Source organism: Schistocerca serialis, chromosome 6 (assembly GCF_023864345.2).
Source record: "Schistocerca serialis cubense isolate TAMUIC-IGC-003099 chromosome 6, iqSchSeri2.2, whole genome shotgun sequence".
In the NCBI taxonomy this organism is placed as follows: domain Eukaryota; kingdom Metazoa; phylum Arthropoda; class Insecta; order Orthoptera; family Acrididae; genus Schistocerca; species Schistocerca serialis.
This window is the reverse complement of record NC_064643.1, coordinates 724,664,913-724,689,255: the sequence shown is the minus strand read 5'-3', so window position 1 is coordinate 724,689,255 and position 24,343 is coordinate 724,664,913. Positions and strand designations below refer to the sequence as shown.

Below are 24,343 nucleotides of genomic sequence, written 5' to 3'. Positions count from 1 at the left end.
TAGACCATAGTTAACAGAGTGGCTAACTCAACTGTGAATTGGGTACAGAATTTAATACGAATTCCATTGGACCCTGGAGCTTTGTTCAATTTTAACAGTTTCAGCTGTTTCTCAATGCCACAGACACTATTTGTTTCACTCCTCTTTTCAGTGGTACGAGAATTAAGCTGGGGCAAAACTCCTGGGTTTTCCTTTGTAGAGGAATATTTAGAAAGAGGATTAAGATTTCAGCCTTTGCTTTGCTTTGCTACTCTTAATAGCAGTTCCAGTCCCGTCCGCAAGTGACTGGACACTAAATTTGGTGCCACTGACAGCCTTTACATATGACCAGAATTTCTTTGGGTTTTGTGAAAGATCATTTGACAACAATCCGTGATGGTAGTCACTGGATGCTTCACACATTGCTCTCTTCACTGCCAAATGTTTTTCATTCAGTATCTTTCTATCTATAGCAACATACTTTGTTTCATACCTATTATGCAGTAGTCTGTGTTTCTTTAGAAGTTCCTCTATGGTGATTGTATACCATGGAGTACCTCTCCCATTATGAATTGTTCTACTGGGAACCTATCCATCCAGGGTATAGTGAACTATTCTTTTACACTTGAGCCATAGCTTGTCTACATGCTACTGACCAGAGGGAAAAGCTTCAAGTTTCTCATTTAGGTATGACACTATTATCTGTCTAGTCTGCTGAACATGTAAATCTTCCTGCTTGTTTTCGCTGCCCTTTGTGTTTTGGTATTCATTAAGTGGGTCCGTGAGCTAATGCTTGTTGAAATGCTCATTACCAACTAAAATGTTGCCTTTTTCAGAAGTGATAAATTTAACCCAGGTGAGCAAAAGCTATGTTTGTTTGGTATGAGGAAACCAAATGAAGAACACATTTGTTGACACTTTCTCTGGCAGACTGGTTGAATCTGCATGTGCAACAACCTCATTGGCCAACTTCAATGCTAATTAAATTGGAAATGGTACAATACATTCACTTTTTTTCTTAATAATTATTTCTCAGCACAACCTATCCTGCAGTACCATTACAAGCTTTCCAGACTATACCGCCTGTAAGGGCAAGCTTCCATGGTAAATTCTGTAACTTGGATTTTAATTTAAAACTGTTTTACAGACCAGTACAGTACAAGTGTGGCACAATAACCAGCCACAGCACAGTTGTGATTTCTCATTAAAGATACTGTGGTAGGCATTCAGTGCATTTTGGTAAGAGCTGCATATGCAAGCATTGCATTTGTGTACCATTTAGGGATGAGTGGATTTCCCTAAGTAAAGAAGAGACGATTTACTGAGGAGGACACGCAGGTCCACTTGTACATTGCACAGCGTTTCTGGACTGCTCTAAAGCACTATATGATGATTATGGAAACTTTTTCCAATGTTAGGATGTAAATAAATGTGAGAGGTCTATCTGGTGGCACTTTCAAATACCGGAGAGAAGTAGATTGAAGTGAATAAGACTTTGGTGTCAGCTTAATAAATGAGTTAGACTAACTGTCAAATTGGGTCCAGAAATTTGTGAATATTAGAGATTGATATTAGTTCGCAATTTTTTAGTCTCGTCAGTGATGCAGCAGAGCAGTAAGTCATGAGCAAATTACACCAAAAATCTGTTTACAGTATACACTGTTTGCTAAGAAACAAATTAAATGGAATTAGAAATGCTGGTAATCATTAAGAAAAATGGAATGTTTATTCTATATATAAACAATGATATCACTTTCCATTACCTAAGAGGACCTATGTGATGGCATAATACATACTTGAAATGAGGGAAAACTGCATCTAAATCCAATGCTAACTATATTGTTACAAATTACAAAAAAAATCTGAATACCAAACGAAAGCTAAATCAAAGAATATTTCTAAAAGTGCAACAATGAGAAGAATCAATCCTCTGCAAAGCAGCAGAACCAATGAGAGTGGCCATTACCGCAAAAACGTTTGTCAATTGGCAACCACAGTGGCAATCAGTTACGTGAGCTTGAAAGATGGGCAATGTTCTGATTTTGTTTGCAATTGGAGATTTCGTGCAGCTGATGATAACTCCTTGTAGAGTGCAGAAAACGGGTTTTGTAAGCCTGCAAGATGTGCAGTGAAATTGATCATTCTCAAGTTTTTCATTTCCCTAAGAAACATATGGTCCATAAAAATGACAGAATTTACATGTCAAATGCACAGACTTAGTTTGAAATAAATTACAATTGTTTTCACGGGTGAGTACTGCAGAAGGGGCCATGCGGCCTCGAGTTTTCTCTTAGAAACAATGACTCGCTGGAGAACATTTTGGCCAATGGAAGAAAACTGGTCACGTTTGATTGAAGTGAACAGATTATTTACATTTAGGTGATTATCTTTACGAAAGATATCGGCTGTAATAAAAAAAATAAATAAATTAAAAAAAATAAGTTTTGAGGGTTCTGGCTTAATAAAAACAAGTTCTTGTGTTTCCCTCTCTACCCATATATGTATCACTTATGTCACACCACTATCACTGAGTTTTGCTTATTTTATTATCTGCTGAATACCTCTACCACAAACAACAAAATGGCAGATTACAAACTGTTAATATTAAAACACAGAAGCATTGCTGAAGACATACAACTGATAAGAATGTGCTGTTACGTAAATTAATGGGTAACCCACTGATGACAATTTAACATAAGTGAGAACTGTATGAATAAAGAGAGAAAAAAAACAACCATATTTTGCTCAAAGAAGGACCCAGAAAATATATTTATTTAATAGACACTTTATTTGTGTAAGCTCATGAAGTTTACTTTTAAGGCTGTTTTGACTCCCAGACTTTATAATTATTGTCTGACGATACTTCCTTCAGAAGTTGCAGGGATCAGTAGGGAAGATGTGTGGAGGCCACCTGTGATACTGCTTTGCTCCATTTGAGGCCTGAAGTACACTTACAGTGTACCCGACTCTTCCATTGGATGTTGCTGTTGGCAGTTTGTTATCATTAGTCATAGCCAATCTGGTGGTAGGATACAATAGGTAGCAAAGGAGAATCGCTCAATATTATGATCTTGGATCTCATAAATATTTTACTGTTTTTTGAGTATATGTTGCAATTTCCAACATCATGGTAAGGGCGGGGCCTAATACCTCAGCTTAAACAAAATTCCAGTTAACTTCATTTGTGAAAGAAAGAAAATTATGGCTGAGTATCATGTGCTGCCCACATCCCATTCATGAGTCACTGTGCTGACTTCTCATCTTTATCTGTGCTGTTACAACCGGCAGCATGCAACAGAATAGCTAGGTAACCATATCTGTATTTTTAACAAAATTTACATACTCTATTCGTCTTATGACCCAGATGAGTCTTTTCCTTTCTAGCTTTGTGCTTATTCTTCCTCTGCATTTTACAAGCCTATTACCACATGTAATTCAAAAAGTGGTTTAAGGCAGTCATATATGGTGCAATTTCTTTATTATTTGATAAAATACAGCAAATTTCACTTTTAGTTAGACTTGGTCCTTGTCATGTGCTTTTTCCTGTGCATTTTCGTATGGGAATATCTGTTCAGGACAAGCATGCTGTTCTGAGCTAATTCTACTAACAAAAGACCTCTAATTTCTGTCACCATAAGTGAAGTTTCAACCAAGAATCTTTCTTCGGCATTTATAGTGGGATTTGCTACTTGTTTCTGTACTTCTACATGAAGATTTTTTATCTCTTAAAGGTGGACATGTTGGTATGAGAATTATTACATGGAATAACTTCAGTTTATTTATTTGAAGAAGTCTCACTATTGCCCGATTATTTCAGCATCTGTAATACACCTTTTCATTTTCTTGTTTACACACACACACACACACCTGGCTTGGAAGGAGGCACTAAGTGAGCAGGTTAGGATTGTGGAAAGGCGTTGGTAGGTATATGAGCTAAGCAAATGACATGCAGGTACCGGAGAGAGATGTAGCACAAAGTAAGGATGACGTGGAGGCATGGATTTAGGATGGGGTGACATGACAGAAAGAGGAAACTGTTGTGTAGAGGGTGTGGGGACAGTGGGTTAGGCACAATCCATATCACTTCAGGCAGGGGGGGTTACCTTCATAGTCTCGAATGTTATTGAATTTAGCACATGTTAAAATTCAGGAGTAAGTAAGAAACATGTATTTTTTTTTTTTTTTTTTTTTTTTTTTTGTTTTCTCCAAAAAAATTCCTGGCCCGAGATACAGGCTTCCAAAGATGACACTGTGAACACCATTCTGAAGATGCGAATTTGGGGAAAAAAATTTAAAATGCTGTATCTCTGTACCAGTTCTAGATATTTTGTTAGAGCTTTTTTATTTTAAATATAATTGCTTTATGATTACAATGGTATCCTCCATTTGGACATATCTGTCAAAGTTCTTTTACTGTCACCTTTTGAATTTTTTTTTTATGATTTACAGGTTTTTTTTAATGCCAATTCAGAAAAGTTAGATTTTTTTCTGTTGATTAGTACCAAGTAGTACTATATTCTCTGTAAAGGAGAGCTTTGACTTTTTGTGTCCTAAATATTTTGACAGAACAACAACAATGATAGTATCTGAACAAGCTGAAGCCTCCCATGGTGCAGATGATGCAGATTTTGCATCAACAGAGGAAGAATTAAATACCTTGAATCATTCAACTACAGAGGTAGGTGTTAGTCCTGTTAGAAAACTGTTCAGTGAAGTCGAGTCATAAGCTTTATGCACCAAGAAAGTGCAGAGAAATTACTAAAGCTATGGATGAATACCCTACATCAAATTGACCACACTCTTCAAAGTACAAATTCCATCTTCAGAAGAAAATGAACCAAAGCACTCTTCCACCTCTTGCCAGGAATTTATCACAAATATCAACTCAGCTGTTCAATATCGTGCATCCTACAGTGAAAAGGTGCAAGTTTTAACTATTATATGTACTGATAAATATAGACTATGAACAGAAGTCTGTTGCTAAGGCAGAATATTCAAAATTACTGGGTGTGTGCATTGATGACAAATTGAACTGGAAGACACTGCTGAAATGGTTAGGTTCAGCTACTTATGCTATTAGGGTTATTGCAAATTTTGGTGATAAACACATCAGTAAATTAGCCTACTATACCTATTTTCATTCACTGCTTTCGTATGACACAATATTTTGGGGCAATTAGTCATTATGAGAGAAAGCATTAATTGCACAAAAGCGTGTTATCAGAATACTAGCTGGAGCCCACCCAAGATCACCTTGCAGACCTTTATTTAAGGAACTCAGGATATTCACAGTACCTTCGCAATACATATATTCACTTATGAAATTTGTCATTAATAACCCATCCCAATTCAAAAATAACAGCAAAGAGCATAGCTACAACACTAGAAGAAAGGATGATCTTCAATATTCCGGATTATATCTCACTTTGTCACAGAAAGGTATAAATTATGCTGCCACAAAAATCTTTGGTCATTTGCCAAATAGTATTAAAAGTCTGACAGACAGCCAACCAACATTTACTCCTTCTACTCAATAGATGAATTCCTAGATATGAAGCAGTAAATGTAAAAACATAAAACAATGAATTAATTATTTTGTGTAAAGTAAACTTATGTTAAAGTGATATGTTCCACATCATTACGAAATGTCATACATTCATGAGCTATGAAACAAGGATTAATGTATGTATGTATGTGATATTTTCAAAGAAAATAATTTTCAACCATGATCCATCAGTATCAAAGTACATGGTAGACAAATCAAGAAATCTGAGGTCTGTAAAAGGAATCTTTATAAGACCAGATCCCTATTATGGTCATCCTGTAGAAGTAGCTCAAGTTCAAACAGTGCAGTTATTTTATCTGGAAGATAAATGGGACTGTTCTCACCTGAGTGTCAACAAAAAAGACACCATAACTGTAACATTTGGAGGTTAAAAAGTTGTGAAAGTGAAGAGGTACATGACTCACAATATTAAAGAAACTTTTGCAATTTATAAGAGCAACTATACAACTTCACATATTGGAAGATCAAAATTTTATGCACTATGACCTAAGTAGGTAGTTCCACACCCACCTAGAGATGTCTGCTTATGTGTGCACTGCACGAATTTTGAACTGTGTGTGGTAACTTTGAAGAACTTACTGGAGCACGTGACATGACACCTACATTGGGCATGTGAAGTCATGAATAGCCTGTGACAAAGCGAAAGACTTGTTTGTTTCAGGAATGCGACCAGCTATTTGAACTGAGTAAGTCACTTGTGCCAACTGACTGGGTATACAGTCCTACTGGTCATGGGAAGGGGCCTTGTGATGGTGTACGAGGCCTGCTGAAGCACCATGCTATGAAACACTCTTCCTAGACAAAATACAGCTGTGATTCAGAATGCAGAGGATTATACGAGAGTCATGAAATTTTACACATTCACAGCCCTCAGTCTTTTGTTCAAAGAGGAAATAGAAGAAATCCATGAGCAGAAAAAGGAAGAATGGTCCAAACTACTACTGTGAAAGGAATTCAGCAGAGACATTTTTGGACTCGAAGTGATGGGCGAACTCATATTGCCACGCTTTAAAGAGCAAGAAAGAAGAAATTTCATTCGTTCAGCCAACACCTCAGAAACAGCAGGATAACATTCAGATTCACAATCTGAGAAGGGAGGTGTTTGTCTATGACTGTGACTGGTGGATTGCAGAGATTATAGACAACAGTTATGAGTTAAACGAAATCATAGTGAACTTTATGCTACCACATGGACTAACTGCTGGATATAGGTTTCCAGCTGGACAGCAACAATGCTATCAGTGCTCACTTCCTGTTCACAATGTTTTGAAGACTGCAAGTGATCCAGTTCCTACTGGTTCAAAAGGAAGGCATCACTCTATATCAGAGATACTGAAGCAGTGAAACACACTTTTAGTTCATTGACTGGCTAATTTCAGAACAAAACAAAGTGCACAGGAGTTGTATAAATTGAAACCTTTAAGTCTTTGGATCTTTCACATACATTTTGGAACCATTTAAAGTACTTGAAAACTGAGTCTCTTACTCATCTTTCAAAACTAAAATTATGTTAAATAATGTTAGGTTTTGATTTTTATGAGCCTGTTATGTGATAATGTGGTAATAAAACAGGTTTTATGTATGCCAAAAAGTTCAGTTGTTTATAAAACCTGTTCAACCTAAAAATGGAAGCTCTCCTTTTCAGGGAATGCAGAACTATATGGTACTAATCAACAGAAAAAAATAACAATTTTATGGATTGGCATTTTTGAAATTTTTTTTTTCCATAAATTATAAAAAAGTTCGGAACACTGTAGTAAAAGAATTTTGACAGATAAGTCCAAATGGAGGATTTCTTTGTAATCATAAAGCAATTATCGTTAAAAAAAAAAAAAGATCTACAACTGTTCCAGAGATACAGTGTTTTAAAATAAATTCGCACCTTCAAAATGGTATGCACGTTGTCTTCTTTGGAGGGCCGTATCTCTGAGCAGAAATTTTTTTGGAGAAAACAAAAAAAATGTGTGTTCCTTACTTAGTCCTTCATTTTAACATATGCTAAATTCAATAACATCCGAGACTATGAAGGTAAGATTTTTTCCTAGCCTGCCTGAATTGGCATGGACTATGCCATTAGCAAAGACTGAGGCCAGGAGGATTACAGGAGCAATATATGTGTAGCTAGGATAACTCCCACATACATAATTAAAAACAGTTGGTACCACAGGGAAGGCTCCAGATAGCATGGGTTGTGAAGCAGACATTGAACTAAAGCATTTTATTGCTCTGCATTGTGTTGTTCCACCAGGTAGTCAACTTTGTTCTTAGTGAAATTTGGTAGTGGGCATTCATTCAGCTGGTTGATAGTCATGTCCACATAAAGGGTTGTACAATAACTGCAGCACAGCTGTTCTATGACATGGCTGCATTCACAGTTGGCCCTAGGATAAGCCTATAACAGGAGTGCAGTAGAATGTGCAAAGTTGGGAAATCGGACAGATGTGGCACCTGGATCTTCCACAGGGATAAGACCCCTGCAGTAAAGGCTGGGAGTAGGAAGTTGCACAGGGATGAATTAGGATGTTGCGTAGGTTGGGTGGGCCATGTAATACCCCTTAGGAAGGAAGGGAAGGATCTTGGGTAGGATGTCCCTCATTTCTGGAAATGATGATAGATGAACAAAGCCCTGGCAAAGAATCTGGTTCAGTTGTTCCCATCCAGGGTGATAATGAATGACGAGAGGGTGCTCCTTTCCAGCAGATTCTTGGAGATGATTGGAGGATTAGGAGTGTGTGAGGACACTGCACAGGGAGCTGTTTGCAGACTAGGATTCTGGAGGTTGTGCCTGTCTGTGAAGGCCTTTGTGAGACCTGCAAACTTTGAATAAATACCTCCACATCATCCTTAATGTGTGCTGCACCTAACCAGCTCCAGTACAAGGGTGTCACTTGCTTAGTCTGTACTCCTGCTGCCCATTCCTCCTGTATTCCCATCCTGCATGCACACCTTCCTCCCTCCAAGCAACTATTTCAGACTCATCCCACTTCCAACCCCTTTCCCCTTTACTCACCACACCCAACAAATACCCACTCCAGTCCAGGACCAAGACAGGTGTGGTGTACGGATTTAAAGGTCTAGATTCGCAATTTTACTGTTTGCATTACTTCTGCATAACCTTTCATTGATTTTATCAATACTCATTTGTATTGTGATATATTGTGAAATTTTGAACATTTGCGAGTGCCGCGATAATTAGTACTGTTGTTAATTATAGGCCTAAACAGAAGGGCTCTAAGCCATTTTTCAGAAGAGTAGATCTGTCGTCGTTATAAACAGTCTTTCTTGTTTCATTGTACAATACCGTGGGGAAAAAAAGTTAGTATCAGAATTTCCAGGCACTTACAAAACCATATTTTCGTAAGTTACCAGTACGAGTGTTTTGGATACGTAATTTATTTTGTTGCAAATCGGTGTTTGTGATTTACTATTCAACCAAAGAATACATCACCAGTGAATTTCATTGTGTATCAACACAAATAAACATGTTTTCGAGAATTTTCAGAAGCTACCATATTTTGTAGCAACTAACATACTGTGTTACATATAGTGTTCCCTTAAAGAAGAGTAGCCCTACGTATTATCTGCATTTATCGTAAATTAACTGTTTTCCAGTTTGCTAACAACTATAATTAACATCAAAATGTTTTAGGAAGCTAGTAATTTTTACCACAGGTTTTTGTGTTGCATTAATAGAGATCTCATTTTTGTGTATTTGCTTCAGTTCTTATAGGGAACTGGCAACGGTTTAGCTCAACAGATTAAAAGATAATCAGTAGGTTGAAGTTGAGGGTCTTTGTTCACTACTTTGTAATACATTGCACCATCCAAACTACAGCCCTACTGTGAATGCTCTTCTCAAACACAAGACGAGTTGGTCAATGTTCGTAAGCTGCTGAAAATCACCCCGACTACTGCGAAACGCTTTGCAGCTGCTGTGAATCAGTGAGTTGGAAGAACTCCCAAGAGTCATGTACCTGTGATACCTATACTAGAGGTACTTCAAGTACTATCATCTCCTGTGGATCCTGTCTCCTCTGCAGAAAGTACAGCATCTGTCATTACCTGTCCACTTGACTGCAAGTGACCTGTCAATGGTAGATCTAGGTGTCCTGCACAGCGTGGACGGGGATCGGGGAGGACTCAAGGTGTTGTATTGATCCCCCTGACCAACAAGTTCGAGGTGCTGTCTTTCACTGAAACTGAGCCAGTGGGACTGACTCCACCTGTTTTGTCCAGTGTCAGGAGGAAGTAAACACAAAAGTGGCAGGGTCTATTAATTGTCGGCAGTTCAAACGTTCAGCCCCCTTATGGAAAATGCAGAAAGGGACAGGAAAGAACACCAGGTACGCGCGGTGTGTATGCCCAGGGGCCTCATTCAGCATGTTGAAGAGGCTATTCTGGCAGCCACTGAGGGAAGAGGGTGCAACCAACTGCAGAGTGTGACGCACGTTGGAACAAATGACACCTGTCGTCTGGGCTCCACAGTCACGTTTGGGTCATTCCAGTGACTGACAGAGAAGGCTGAGAAGACCAGCCTTGCATGTGGAGTTTCAATGAAGCTCACAATTTGCAACACTGTCCCAGAACTGATCGTGGCCCTTCGGTTCCAAACCCATGGGAAGGACTGAACCAGAGACTTCGAAGGTTCTGTGACAAGCTAGGCTGTGACTTCCTGAACTTGCGTCACAGGGTTAGGTGTTGTTGGGCTCCCCTAAATAGGTCTGCACTACACATCAGAGGCTGCTACTCAGATAACTGACTGTGTGTGGGGTGCACACAAGGTTTCTTTTTTAGATTAGGTGACTCTCCATCCAATTCAGATAGTGAGGGCTGTAGGAAACGCAGAAGCATCAATGTAAGTTTGAAATAATCGTGTAAGAATATTAAAATTCTGATGGTAAGCTGCCAAAGCATTCACAATAAAGTGCCAGAGTTTGAAGAGAAGCTGACTGAAACCTGAAATTGATAGCAGTGAGATTTTTGGGGATAGTTTAAGCGTATATCAAAAGGAAAGACAAATGGGAAATTTGTTGCAGTAGACAAGAAACTCAAATCCACCAAGGCAGATACCCAAGCTGCATGTGAGAGTGGGCAAGACCCAGTATCTGGGTTGAGCATAAAATGATTATCGGATCCTTGTTTTGGTCACCAAGATTCATCTCCTGATGTACACGAAAACTACAGAGAAAACTTCAGTTCACTTGTAAGTTCCCCAAACATACTGTAATCATCAGTGTATACTTTAATCATCCAACAATTAATTGGGAAAATTACAGTTTTGTTAGTGGTGAGCATGATAAGGCATCCTGTGAAACTTTATTAAACGCCTTCTCTGAAAACTACCAACAACAGATAGTTAGGAAAATCTAACGGCAACAAATAGATCTGACCTCTTTCAGGATGTCCACAATGAAACTGGTATCAGTGACCACGGCGCAATTGGGGCAACAATGATCACCAAAGTACAAAGGACAAACGACAACTAAAACAAGCAGAAAATATATGTTCAGTAAACCAGATAAAAAATCAGTAGCATCATATCTCAAAGAGGAACTTTAAACTTTCAGCACATGGCAGGAGCACATACAGGAATTCTAGCTCAAGTTTAAAATAATAGTTGACCATGCACTGGGTAGATATGCACCCAGCAGAACTTGAAAGAAACAGAGATTACTGCATAATAGGTGTGAAAAAAAGCATAGGGCTGTAGATAGAAAGATGCTAAATGAAATGCATTTGGTTGACTAGTGAGCAATGCATGGATGTCTTCAATTACTAGTGTAGCAGAATATTGTCAAGTGATCTTTCACAGAACCCAAAAAAAATCTGGTTGTGTGTAAAGGCTGTAAGTGGCACCGAAGTTAGTGTCCAGTCCCTAGTGAATGAGACAGGAACTGAAATTGAGGGCAGCATACCAAATGCTGAAATGCTTAACTCCATTCTCACATGTTCCTAAAAACTGTGCCCAGTCCTCATAAAAAGGCCCAGGTCATACCCATACAAGACAGGTAGTAAAAATGATCCACAAAACTACCGCCCAATACCCTTGGCATCGATTAAATGTAGAATCTTAGAACATATTCTCAGCTCAAATATAATGAGGTATCTCGAACAGAATGACCTTCGCAATACCAACCAGCATAGATTTTGAAAATGTCGATCATGTGAAACCCAACTCGCACTTTTCTCATGACATACTGAAAGCTTTTTCCTCACATGACATTCTGAAAGCTTTAGATCAAGGCCACCTGGTAGATGCCGTATTTCTTCTGCATCGAAAAGCATTTGACTCTGTACCGCACGTATGCTTTATGTCAAAAGTATAATCATGCTTTATGTCAAAAGAATGATCATACAGGGTATCAAGTGAAATTTGAGATTGGATTGAGGACTTTTAGGTAGGGAGGACACAGCATGTTATCTCGGGTGGAGAGTCATCGTCAGATGTAGTTAAGGACCTTTGCTGTTCATATCGTATACAGGGTGAGTCACTAACTATTGCCACCAAGAATAACTCCGAAAGTATGATAGGAGCTGAAAAGTTTGTGGGACAAAATTTGCATGGGACAATAAGGGCCAAAATATGATGTGGGTTTTTTGTTGCTGGATGGGCTCACTTTGGAGATGTGAAAGTAAACTTTTTTTTATTTTTATTTTTTTAATGGGATGCTATAGTTTGGTACTTATATTCTGATAGCAGCTATGGAGACGAATCCAATTGTGTGTAACAGTAAGGTCTTTGAAGGTCAATGAAGGTCACAAAGGTGGCATGAACATCCATTTACAGAAAGTATCTGAAGTGATGACCATTGGTATCAATGCAGTGCTTCAATCTTCTTATCATGGACTGAATGTTATACCTTATCACTGCGGCACTTATTGAAGCAATTTTCTCTCCCATATCTTCAGGTGTGGTTGGAACGCCTTTATAAACAATGTTTTTACAAATCCCCACAAGAAAAAATCCAGAGGCATCAAATCTGTCAAACGAGCCGACCACGACACATCTCCTCCGCATCCAATCCAACGATCTGGGAATTGTCTCTGCAACTCATTTCTAGCCATCAGCAAAAAATGTGTCGCACAGCCATCATGTAGATACTACATTCTGTTCCATGTTCCTAAAGGTATTTCTTTCAATAACAGACTTAATGTTTCTTGCAGGAATGTGGTGTATTTCCTACCATTAAGATTTCCTTCAATGAAATAGAGACCTATAATTCTGTCCTCCAGAATCCCACACCATACATTCACCGACCAAGGTGGTTGGTGTACAACTAGCCACAGCCAACATGGCTTTTCAGTTGCCCAATAATGCAAGTTACGTAAATTAACATTTTCATGGTTTGTGAATGTTGCCTAGTCAGCAAATAAAATAAAATTAATAACTGTGTCATCCTTCTGAATCTGAAGTTGAGCCCATCAGCAGAATTCAATGCGACACATACAATCCATACCAGTTAACTCTCGGTGGAGACTGATATGGTAAGGATGATATTTATGGCGATGCAGAACACGAACAACACTACTCTGGCTCATATCAGATTCCCTTGTGATTTGACGTGAACTAACACAGGGATCTCGAACAACAGTGGCAAGAGTACCAACTTCCACTTCCTTGTTAGTAAGTTTCCTTTGCCGGATATGTTTCCGATGCATTAAAGACCCAGCTGTTCTCAATTTATCATACATCAATTTGTTCTTCGAAAGAATACATCATACAAATTTGCTTGATTCGATGATATTAGTCTTACCGTTCTTGTTAGTGTTTTATTGCAAAACCATTGAAATATGTTTACATGTCAGTGGCACGTTAGATGGATACGCCGTATTCAGCGAATATTTACTATTTGCACAATATATGAGAAACCACTCAATCCATCAAAAAGAAACACAAAGTATATCTATTTAAAAAAGCCCATACTTACAATTATATACAATTGCTCGCTCACAGAAAGATCCATACCTAAAGATTGGAAAATTGCTCAAGTCACACCAATAACCAAAAAGGGAAGTAGGAGTAATCCGTTGAATTAGAGGCCCATATCACTAACGTCTATTTGCAGTAGGGTTTTGGAACATATAATGTATTCAAATATTATGAAGTACCTCGAAGAAAATTATTTACTGACACGTAGTCAGCACGGATTCAGAAAATATCGTTCTTGCAAAACACAGCTAGCTCTTTATACTCATGAAGTAATAAGTGCTATCAACAGGGGATGTCAAATGGATTCCATATTTTTAGATTTCCAGAAGGCTTTCGACACCGTTCCTCACAAGCGTCTTCTAACCAAACTGCGTACCTATGGAATATTGCCTCAGTTGTGCAACTGAATTCGTGATTTCCTGTCAGGAAGGTCACAGTTCCTTGTAATAGATGTAAAGTCATCGAGTAAAACAGAAGTAATATCCGGCATTCCCGAAGGAAGTGTTATAGGCCCTCTATTGTTCCTGATCTATATTAATGATATAGGAGACAATCTTAGAAGCCACCTTAGATTGTTTGCAGATGACATTGTCATTTCCCATCTCGTAAAGTCATCAGATGACCAAAACAAATTGCAAAATGATTTAGATACATATCTGTATGGTGTGAAAAGTGACATTTGACCGTGAATAAAGAAAAGTGTGAAGTTATTCACATGAGTACTAAAATAAATCTGCTGAATTTCAATTATGCGATAAGTCACACAAATCTGAAGGCTGTAAATTCAACTAAATGCTTAGGGATTACAATTACAAATACCTTAAATTGGAATGATCACATAGATATTATTGTGGGTAGAGCCAACGAAAAACTGCCAAGAAGGTGCAACAGGTCTACTAAAGAGACTGCTTACACCACACTTGTCCACCCTATTCTGGAGTATTGCTGTGCGGTGTGGGATCTGCATCAGATGGGACTGACGGATGACATTGAAAAAGTACAAAGAAGGGTAGCTTGTTTTGTATTATCGCGAAGTAGGGGAGATAGTGCCACAGCCATGATACATGAATTGGAGTGGTAATAATTAAAACAAAGGCGTTTTTCATTGCGACATTATCTTCTCATTAAATTTCAATCACCAGTTTTCTCCTCCACCTGCGAAAACATTCTGTTGGCACCCACCTACATAGGGAGATATGATCATCATGATAAAATAAGAGAAATCAGGGCTCACACAGAAAAATTTAAGTGCTCGTTTTTCCTGTGCGCTATTCGAGAGTGGAACAGTAGAGAGACAGCTTGAAGGTGGTTCACTGAACCCTCAGCCAGGCACTTTATTGTGAATAGCAGAGTTACCATGTAGAAGTGGATGTAAATAAGAAGATAGCAGCACTGCGTTAATACCAATGATCATCACTTCGAACACCTTCTGTAAATGGACGCTGATGCCACCTTTGTGACCTTCAAAGGTGTTATTGTTACACATCATTGGATTCGTCTCGACAACCACTATCAGAAAATAAGTACCAAACTATAGCACCCCATTTGAAACAACAAAGTTGACCTTCATATCTCTGAAGCGACCCCACCTAGCAAAAAACTTATGTCCCACAAACTTTTCTGCTCCTATCGTACTTTCGGAGTTATTCTAGGTGTCAACAGTTAGTGACTCGCCCTGTATAATGACCTTGCAGACAATATTAATAGTAAAATCAGGCTTTTTGCAGATAACGCAGTTATCTATAATGAAGTACTGTCTGAAAGAAGCTGCATAAATATCATAAATATTCCATCAGATCTTCATAATATTTCAACATGGCGCAATAAATGGCAACTTGCACAAAATTTTCAGAAATTTAAAAGTGTGCGCTGGTCACAGGTTTGTGTAGCCCGTGGGAGAATTTCACAGAGATACTGAAGGAACTGAAATGGAAGACTCTTGAAGATAGATGTAAATTATCCTGAAAAAGTGGATCAATCAAATTTCAAGAACCAACTAAATGATTACTCTAGGAATATTCTACAATGTCTATGTATTGCCCACATATGGATCATGAGGATAAGATTATAGTAATTACTGCGAGCATAGAGGCATTCAAACTATCATTCGACCTGTGCTCCATGCGTGAATGGAACAGGATGAAATCTTAATAACTGGTACAATAGGACATACCCTCTGCCATGCACCTCACGGGGGTTTGAATAGTGTAGTTGGAGATGTAGACCACCAAAAACCATCCCGGGGCCTGAATAGTCTGGTGAGAAATATGATCACAGTTTAAAAATGGGCAGAGCTATGTTCAAAACACTCCCAGCCCGCCAAAAAAAAAAAAAAAAAATAAAAAAAAAAAAATAAAAAAAATAAAAATTCTCATAATACACTCTTGCGTGACCCCCCCCCCCCCCCCCCCACACACACACACACACACCCTTGAAGCTCCCTGGTAAATAAACAATGTCATTTCTGTAAACAGTTTTTGATAGCAACAATCATACAATAATTTTTAAACACACCACCATTTGACTGTATTATTGCTTAATTATGACCCTGATTTCAGCCTTTTATGCCATTTTCAAGTGATTGACCTTATGTCCTTAACACATATTGCAGAACCTCAAGCTCAAAATTGACAATAAATATTTTTCTTTCTTTATGACCAATTTCGAGCTTGATGACCTGCAATATACATTAATGACGTAAGTTCAATACTTGAAAATGGCATAAAAGGCAGAAAACTGGGTCGTAATTAAATAAACACCAATACAATAACACAGCTGTGTGTTCATTTAAAAAAAAAAAAAAAAGGTTATTTCTAATGTTGCCTTTTCCACTATGTGTGCAACATATTGATCACTGACAGTTGCAGTGGGCTTCACAAGGGTGCTTCATATCTCCCTTAAAAAATCCTGCAATGCAAGTCTAAATATGTTATTACACCAATACCTCTCCATTGTTGCAACTCTACACATGACCATCTTCACATTCAGCCAATCATGCCTTGCAGCTGACAGCTAGCAACAACAATGCAAGCTGTTGGGAGGGTCACCTTTTGTCGACTCAACTACAGTATTTTAAGTACCTCTGTACACACACTCATCTATTGTTGAATGATTACCTATTATCCTTTTTAAATTAATTCTATCCTTTATTTCCAATGTTCTAAAAATTTCAGGTTTTAGTCAGATACAATTAAAATTTAAAAAAGATTAGCGTACATACAAAATTACAGAAACTGAATGCAATAGTGTGACCATTTAACAGTACGTCTAGTAACGTCAACATTATTTTATCTTCTCCAAACCAAACTTTCCTAGCAAAAAACTGATAGCACTTTGATACCCAGTTTGCACAAATAAGGTGCAAATATTTTTTATGGCATGCTTACATATTAATAACTTCAAGCTTAGAAGAACTGATAATTACCTTCTTTCCCAAAAATTACTGTACTCACAAGATGGTGGAAAAACTGTCATGATTATTTCCCTAACTCCCAAGTTCATCTCTCTCTCTCTCTCTCTCTCTCTCTCTCTCTCTCTCTCTCTCTCTCTCTCTCACACACACACACACACACACACACACACACACACACACACACACACACACACACACACACACACAGATCAAATTTTGCACAGTTTGGTTACATCATCCTCAGAGAGAGAGAGAGAGAGAGAGAGAGAGAGAGAGAGAGAGAGAGAGAGAGAGCGCTTATAATATAGTCTGACGAGCTTCCTTTAGTATGACCTTAAAGGACAGACCAACACAAACTGAGAAGAATCAAAGGTATACAAATCCACCATTCCTCCAAAAATCACTGTCAATCACTTGCAAGCAGCAACGAATGAGCGAGTTGGGCCAAATACCATGAATCATACCACAGAAAAAAGCTCCCAGGAAACACAAGGCAGAATGTTATGTTTTTTTAACTCACGAATATAGACCAATGGGTCCAGGCGAAAATAACTGTTTCCATTCAGTTATGTGGAACATGAAGTTCATAAGCTGAAGTAATTGTTAATGAAAAAAAAAAAAAAAAAAAAAAAAGTGTTTGTTGCTTACCAAAACAGAAATGAACCAAGTCAAATTTTCAAAATTTGGTGAATCATATTCAGTCATTACGCAACAGTATATGCAGCATACTGGACGCCATTTCGGTGTCACTAACCTACCCTGCAGTAACCGTAATGGGGAAAGAGGACCTAAAATTTAACATGGAACCTGAACCACATGTTGCTCCTGCCAAATCTTCATATTGTTCACAAGTGAAGTCTAGGTTAAGAGCAGATTTTAAAAAAAATTTACGGTCCAACTGGGATACAATCCCACAAGCTGTCAGGTTTCAAGCAGCATTACCACTAGACTACTGCATATTACAAAGATAACATACTGTATGTGACAATTTATTTTTATCAGAACGGAAATCACTGAAAAAGGAAATGAATATCAGGAAAAAGCTCTTAGAAAATGGATGTATAGCTTCAGGTGCACGAGTGCATCACCAATTTGTATCAACTGATGAAACACTACATCAGATTAATAATATGTTGTGTTGATGTGCTAAAGCAACAAACAAATATGTTTACATGACTAAACTCCAACCTCATCAGTAATTTGCCTGCTTATGTGTATAGCCTAATAACACTGTAAATGAAGTTTCCACACCTTAAAACTATTTCGATAAAAAGTCAGTATCACGTGTAAATGTTCCACACACCTTTTCAGAGTGTGTGTGTTCCATGTCACCAGATGCTGCTGTCACAAAGAGCTTTTAACATAAATAAATAAATAAAATAAAAGTCTGAGGACACTCTTACAAGAGACCATAACCAGTCACCAAGTGAAATATATAAAACTTAATTGCTATCTAGACCATTTTATTGAGATAATTTTAATATAATATAACAATCACTGTGTTTTTCCAAGGACAGTGTTCTAAAAAATTCTTTTGCACCTTAACTGAGTTGCCATCAGAATGAAAACAGGTGTTTCTGATGGGCTTAAATGCCAACTCTTCAATGGTGTAAGCAGATTATAAAATGAGTGGTAACACTGGCAATTTTAAAATACATGGTAACAAATATTGACAATATTTGGTACATCCAATATTTTTAATAACTTTAGAGGTCCATAGCATAGTGAATACACTTGCAGGAAAGTTTGGAATGCACTTTGTTAAAATAGGCACAATATTTGTAGCAACAAAATTTTTCAGCAAGTTTGAAGAGAGATTGTGCAACAGGCATTACTGACGTTCATTTGGGTTATTCCCGCGTTCTCTCAGGATTAAAACTTTAAATATCATAGTTCCAATACGTCAGGAGCAATGGTTTGACAAACTTGAGAGTGTCATCTTTTTCCAGTTTTGAAAACAGCATGCCTTATGAAAACGGCTCTAGCATTTAACTGAAGTTTAAACTCTCTTAAACAGCCTATTTTCTAAAAAATTTCTTCAAAACCTAGAGAAGGATGATAGGCAGGCATCGAATACTGGGTCACTTTACAAGGAATGACTCATAACAATGCTTTTCTGACGTTCTGTAACATCAGTATCATCATATCGCAATGACAGAAGAGTATTGGGGAGAAATGATGCAAGAAGAATTAAATCTGGGCAAAGCAATGCTACGCATCGCTTTGCTATATTCACGTGAAGGAATGATTCTATCACTACTGGGTAATGTTTCACATTGACCTTACATGTAGTCTATCAGCACTATGTCAGTATGAACACCATCAATCAACACCGCAAATGCTTTCGATTTCACTCTGTGTATACCAGCCGGCGAAACAGCATTCCGAAATAATTCCATGGAAGCCATTAACAACTCATTTTCCAACAAATCAAGTTAAAACGTTTTTCTTTTCCGTCTTCTGCCGAACAGAAATTAAAAGGACTTTTTGATTTCTCACAACAACGGACCAATGAGACATGTAAGCAATTAGCACCACTACTTTTTTCCGTTACGAACGATTAATAACTACACTCCAACAAAAATACTATACGTTCTGACTTTCTCCCGGGATTTGATTGTTTAGACATTGATGAAACTTATCATGATTCATGACTATATACTGATACTCATACTGTCCGCTACGGAAGTTAGTCAACACAACTCTTGCCCACACGATACTGGTTAACAATAATATTGTTTAGTATTTTTTACTGTAATGAAAATGAACGCTCGTGTCACCAAATAGTGTCTCCAAACTGCACAAACCATATGAAAACATGGAATTATAGCGTAAAGTCGGTAACTTGATTAACTGTATCAGAACTCTGCCAACACGCGAATGGGAATCCAACATTAATACTTGTCGAATTAATAAACTGATAAAGTTGCTGTGTGTGAAGTAAGAGCGAGAAGAAATTTTTAGACACAGTTGTGTGAAGATTAAATTTGTAATGTAATGTAAATTAAGGAAAAAGGCCGTTAATTTATTTTCAACGTTTGGTCAAACTGTGTCAGTAAACACAGGAAGCTACTTCCACAGTGAAGAAGGTTTCTCTTTTGGCTATTGATGGAAGGAGGAGGTAGAGTCGGGGTTTGGTTGAGACTAGTTCGTAAATTATAGAGTTACTGAAGAATGCTTCTTAAATTTTTAGCATTAAAATCGTTAGGTTCTGTTCAAAATCAAGCTTTGCGCTTGATTAATATAAAAGCAGAGCCCTGTTCGTTTGTAGACCAACAGAAAATCAAAAGTTCCCTGGTCTGGGGAACATATTTGCCCGTACAGCATTGTAGAACTATATACATGAGTTCGTTCCTCTCAAAAGTGGAAGACCGTCGTGAAATGTTGGCTTCAATGCCAGCAAAAGATGAAGGTACAGAGGGAGAGAAAACTGTTGACATCGACACACTCATAAAAAGGTAAGTTCTCGTATGGAATTGTATTTCAGAACTTGTTCAAAATGGCGTCCGCCCTTTTACGTGGATAAAGTTATAATATGAGCTATTACACAAATTATTTAGTTTTGTTATTCCTAATTTATAGAATTAACATATTTTGTAAACAATAGAGCTGTTCTATGGCCTAGTATATTTTGTTGGGAAAAGTATGAGAGTTAGGCCGATGGTTGATGCAATTGCCTTTTAGATATTTACACTGGAGACTGCATAAAACGTAATCTCTAACTAGAATCTAATTGTAGAGCCGGGTTGTAAACGATGATGCAAGTGAAATGAGTTACTTTTGCTGGGATTGCGTTTTCGTCAGGTTGCTGCTAAATTTTATGATTGAGGTTTTTTTTTTTTGGGGGGGGGGGGCGGTATTTTCGTCATTACATGTACATTTCAGTGCATCCGAATAAGCATCAAATATGAACTCTTGTTACCGTAATTATTGACGTATGAAAGAACACTAACAGATTCATAAATCATCTCATCAGTTGTGTAATGTAACATTTATTTGTAAATAGGTCTGCATCAATGGTCTGTAAACTTCGTTGTGTGCTGGACCTAGCCCTGAAGCACTATCCTTAGAATGTATAGGAATGAAAATAACTGTGTTAGCAGATCCTAATTTCCACTAGAGTGAAGTTTTAATCATTATTTTTGTGGTTTGTTATAATGAAAATGAAGTGATTCACAGGTAAATGTCCCTTTATAAGAGAGTCACTGTGGGTGAATGAGGAGGAGGGTGGAGTAATTTAATAGTATTAATTTCCCAGTACTATAATTAGAAGACACTAATCACCCATATTTGTTATAGGTTGCTGCCATTAGATATATAGTTTAACTGTATGGAAATGAATGTACCCACACTCCATGGTACCAAATTAGCAGATTGTTCGTGCAATACAAAAACTGCCCAGTGTGTGATAGTGTGTTTTCTACCACCTTTTTCCTAAAATTTTAGTTGTGGGGTGACTGATCTGTCTGTAGCCTGAAGTGCTGGTTTGTTTAGAAGATGACAATTTCTTTGTGATATTACATTATGGTAATTTTCAAGAAGCCTTGGATGTCAAAATCACACTAACACTGTGAGCGATATATATTTAATGCCCAACTATTGAGGTACAGTTTTTTAATTTAATTTGTTGTGGGAGAAGGTAGATTGATCAATAATAGTCACATGTTTGATTATTAGTAAATATAGATCCACCTACATCATCCAATGATTTAATTAAATACATTGATCTCCCATGATTTAACTTAAAAACATCTTAACAATATTATACCAATTCCCTTACCAGCACACACAACAGTATCCAGACTCCACACCTTGACAGGTGTGTGTGTGTGTGTGTGTGTGTGTGTGTGTAATTTTTCTTATTCAGCCATTACTTGAGTGACATAGAGAAGAAATGTTTGTACCTTGTCACTCTGGATAAGTGATGCACCTTTTTTGAGTAGACTAAGCCATAGCTATATATTATAAAAGCAAAACATAGTGTAAATGAAACAGTTTCTGCTCTAAGTAACAAGTAGAATGGTCATATTTTGATCTCCCCTTCACCTGTGAGAGTTTTGGAACAGTGGTGATGAAAACATTTTGAGATTAGTTAATGACGTGCAGCTGCCCCTGAAATAAAATTTGCAGATTAACAGGACCTCTATCGGGTAAGGGATTTTACTCTGTCAAAATGCCTTCAAACATATCTATAACTTAACAGTATCAGGCCTCTATAAGAAATGAGGGGTTTCATTGTGTATTGTGAAATATGTATAAAAAAGGATGTCAAGAGAAATTTGTGTGCATCACCAGATCAAAACCAAACCATCACTTTCCCATCTGACCTAGCTCTTCAGTTATGCTACAGTTCAGTCCGTCTTCACTGTTTCATTAACGAAAGTACGTGTAGGTCTGGTACACACAAAATCAGAAACATTGTTCACCGCAGCGGATCACCATCTCCACAAGACCTATATAGGCCTATTAAACAACACAATGTAAGCCAGCATGCACAGGAAATAAACTATGTATTGTAAACAAAACAGCCGGCCACGGTGGCCGAGCAGTTCTAGGCGCTTCAGTCCGGAACTGCGCGACTGCTACGGTCGCAGGTTCGAATCCTGCCTCGGACATGGATGTGTGTGATGTCCTTAGGTTAGTTAGGTTTAAGTAGTTCTAAGTTCTAGGGGACTTCTGACCTCAGCTGTTGAGTCCCATAGGGCTCAGAGCCATGTGAACCATTTGTAAACAAAACATAATATTGACATCTACAACTGAGATGTTCAAAAACATCCCAGATGCCATTTACATCATTCATGTCACACTTCAAAGAATACGTTGATGGCTTACATTGTTCACCAGACACAACATAGGAAAGCTTAAATTGCTTTTAACTTCAGATCTTGGTACCAGTCAGCAAATGTAAGCAGCTAAATGACACCAATCGACTACATGACCACCCTCTGGTTAAAACAAGCTGAATCATGCCAATAGTTTCCTTTACTGCTTTGTGCAGGCATTCAAACATTCTGTCATTAAAGGAAGGGGATAGGATCAATTCTATCTATTAACACAAAGAGAAATGTCAATCCAGATGTTGGCTTAAAAACTGTGTTGTTTTACTGGGTTTGGTCCTATTAGAGGTGGTTCGACATTGTATTCCACCAACCCAACCAGTTAAGGGGGGGAGTGACTCCCAACCATAGTGCAGCTTGGCATTTTCCACATTAATAAGCAGTGCCAGAGATGAAAGAAGTGTTAAGTGAAATGCAAAAAATCCTAGGAATGGACAAGGATCATACCTGTGTCCTTTGATATTGACTTTACCTGTTTGGTGGCTCAATGCTGAAGCACAAGCCTGCAGATTCAACGATCTCTCGTTTGATCCCCAATGAACCTTAGGATTTTTGTCTGTCACGTATCATCTCTCTCATCTCAAGGCAATTTCTGTTAATATGAAAATGCTAAGTTGCATCCTAGGTCAGAGTCCACATTAAACAGCAGGTCCTCTATAACTGGCTGGGTAAGTTACTTCGAAGGTCGGAAGAAGGCAGCAGCATATCACCTCCAATACGACCATCCTTAGTAAGGCAATATTGTGTTCAAACTGACCTTTGGGCTGACGACAGTGTTATTATCTGGGAACTTGATAACTAATACCAACCTTACTGTATACAAAGTGTCCACCTCCGTAGCAGAGTGGTCGTCGTGGCCGACTTCCATGCAGAGCCCCATGGTTCAATTCCGGTTACTGCCAGCGATTTTTCATTGATATGAGCATTGGAATGGGGCCCACTCACCCTTGTGATGTCAGTTGAGGATCTGTTTGAATGACAAGTTGGGCATCCAAGGTCTGTTAAGGTGGCAGTGACCAAGAGAGCAGTGTGCTGACACCAAAGCCTCTGTATACCACACCCGAATCACGCCATTGGATGAGGATAACATGATAGTTGGTCTCAATTGACCTGTCTTGAGGCCAGAATGGTGGTGCTTCTGATACAAATTGGTGTGTTTCATACCAAACATCACACGAGGGACAGCTGAAATGCAGCTAATACACAGAATAAAATCTCAGATCTCAATATTTTAGGATCTAAATCTTTGACCCAGATAAAATGAGTGTGTAAGGCGTGTAGGTTGTTTGGGGAATATAGTTCCATTAAATCTTACGGCATGTAAACTCTGTGCACAGGAAAAGGCGAGAATACAATGAGATTCTTAAAAAAAAAAAAAAAACTAGAATCTGCAGTTGTGATAATGAGCTACAGTAATCGAATAAAATTTGGAACTGTCATCCAAATGCACCAATCGACTGTATGAATACATTGGTTGAAGCAAGCTGAACATGCTAATAATTTTAGTCTTTTACTGCTCTGTGCATCTGTGTGTGTGTTACTGCTCTGTGCATCTGTGTGTGTGTGTGTGTGTGTGTGTGTGTGTGTGTGTGTGTGTGGGAGAGAGAGAGAGTTTGAAA

The 24,343-nt window shown here is 38.1% G+C and overlaps 1 protein-coding gene and 1 long non-coding RNA gene across 2 annotated transcripts in view; one reads left to right on the top strand and one right to left on the bottom strand.

The window, feature by feature from the left end:
- LOC126483827 (uncharacterized) overlaps positions 1 to 19,692 on the bottom strand; it is a 57,609-nt gene extending 37,917 nt beyond the window's left edge. Inside the window, exon 1 of the long non-coding RNA XR_007587780.1 lies at positions 18,191 to 19,692. This is a non-coding gene — a long non-coding RNA (uncharacterized LOC126483827). The remainder of the gene's footprint in view (positions 1 to 18,190) is intronic.
- Positions 19,693 to 19,884: 192 nt separating this feature from the next.
- The window catches only part of LOC126484581 (28S ribosomal protein S11, mitochondrial), a 68,416-nt gene continuing 63,957 nt past the window's right edge, over positions 19,885 to 24,343 (top strand). The window contains exon 1 of the mRNA XM_050108144.1: positions 19,885 to 20,345. Within this exon, the coding sequence (XP_049964101.1) occupies positions 20,062 to 20,345 (284 nt within the window). The 5' untranslated portion in view covers positions 19,885 to 20,061. The remainder of the gene's footprint in view (positions 20,346 to 24,343) is intronic.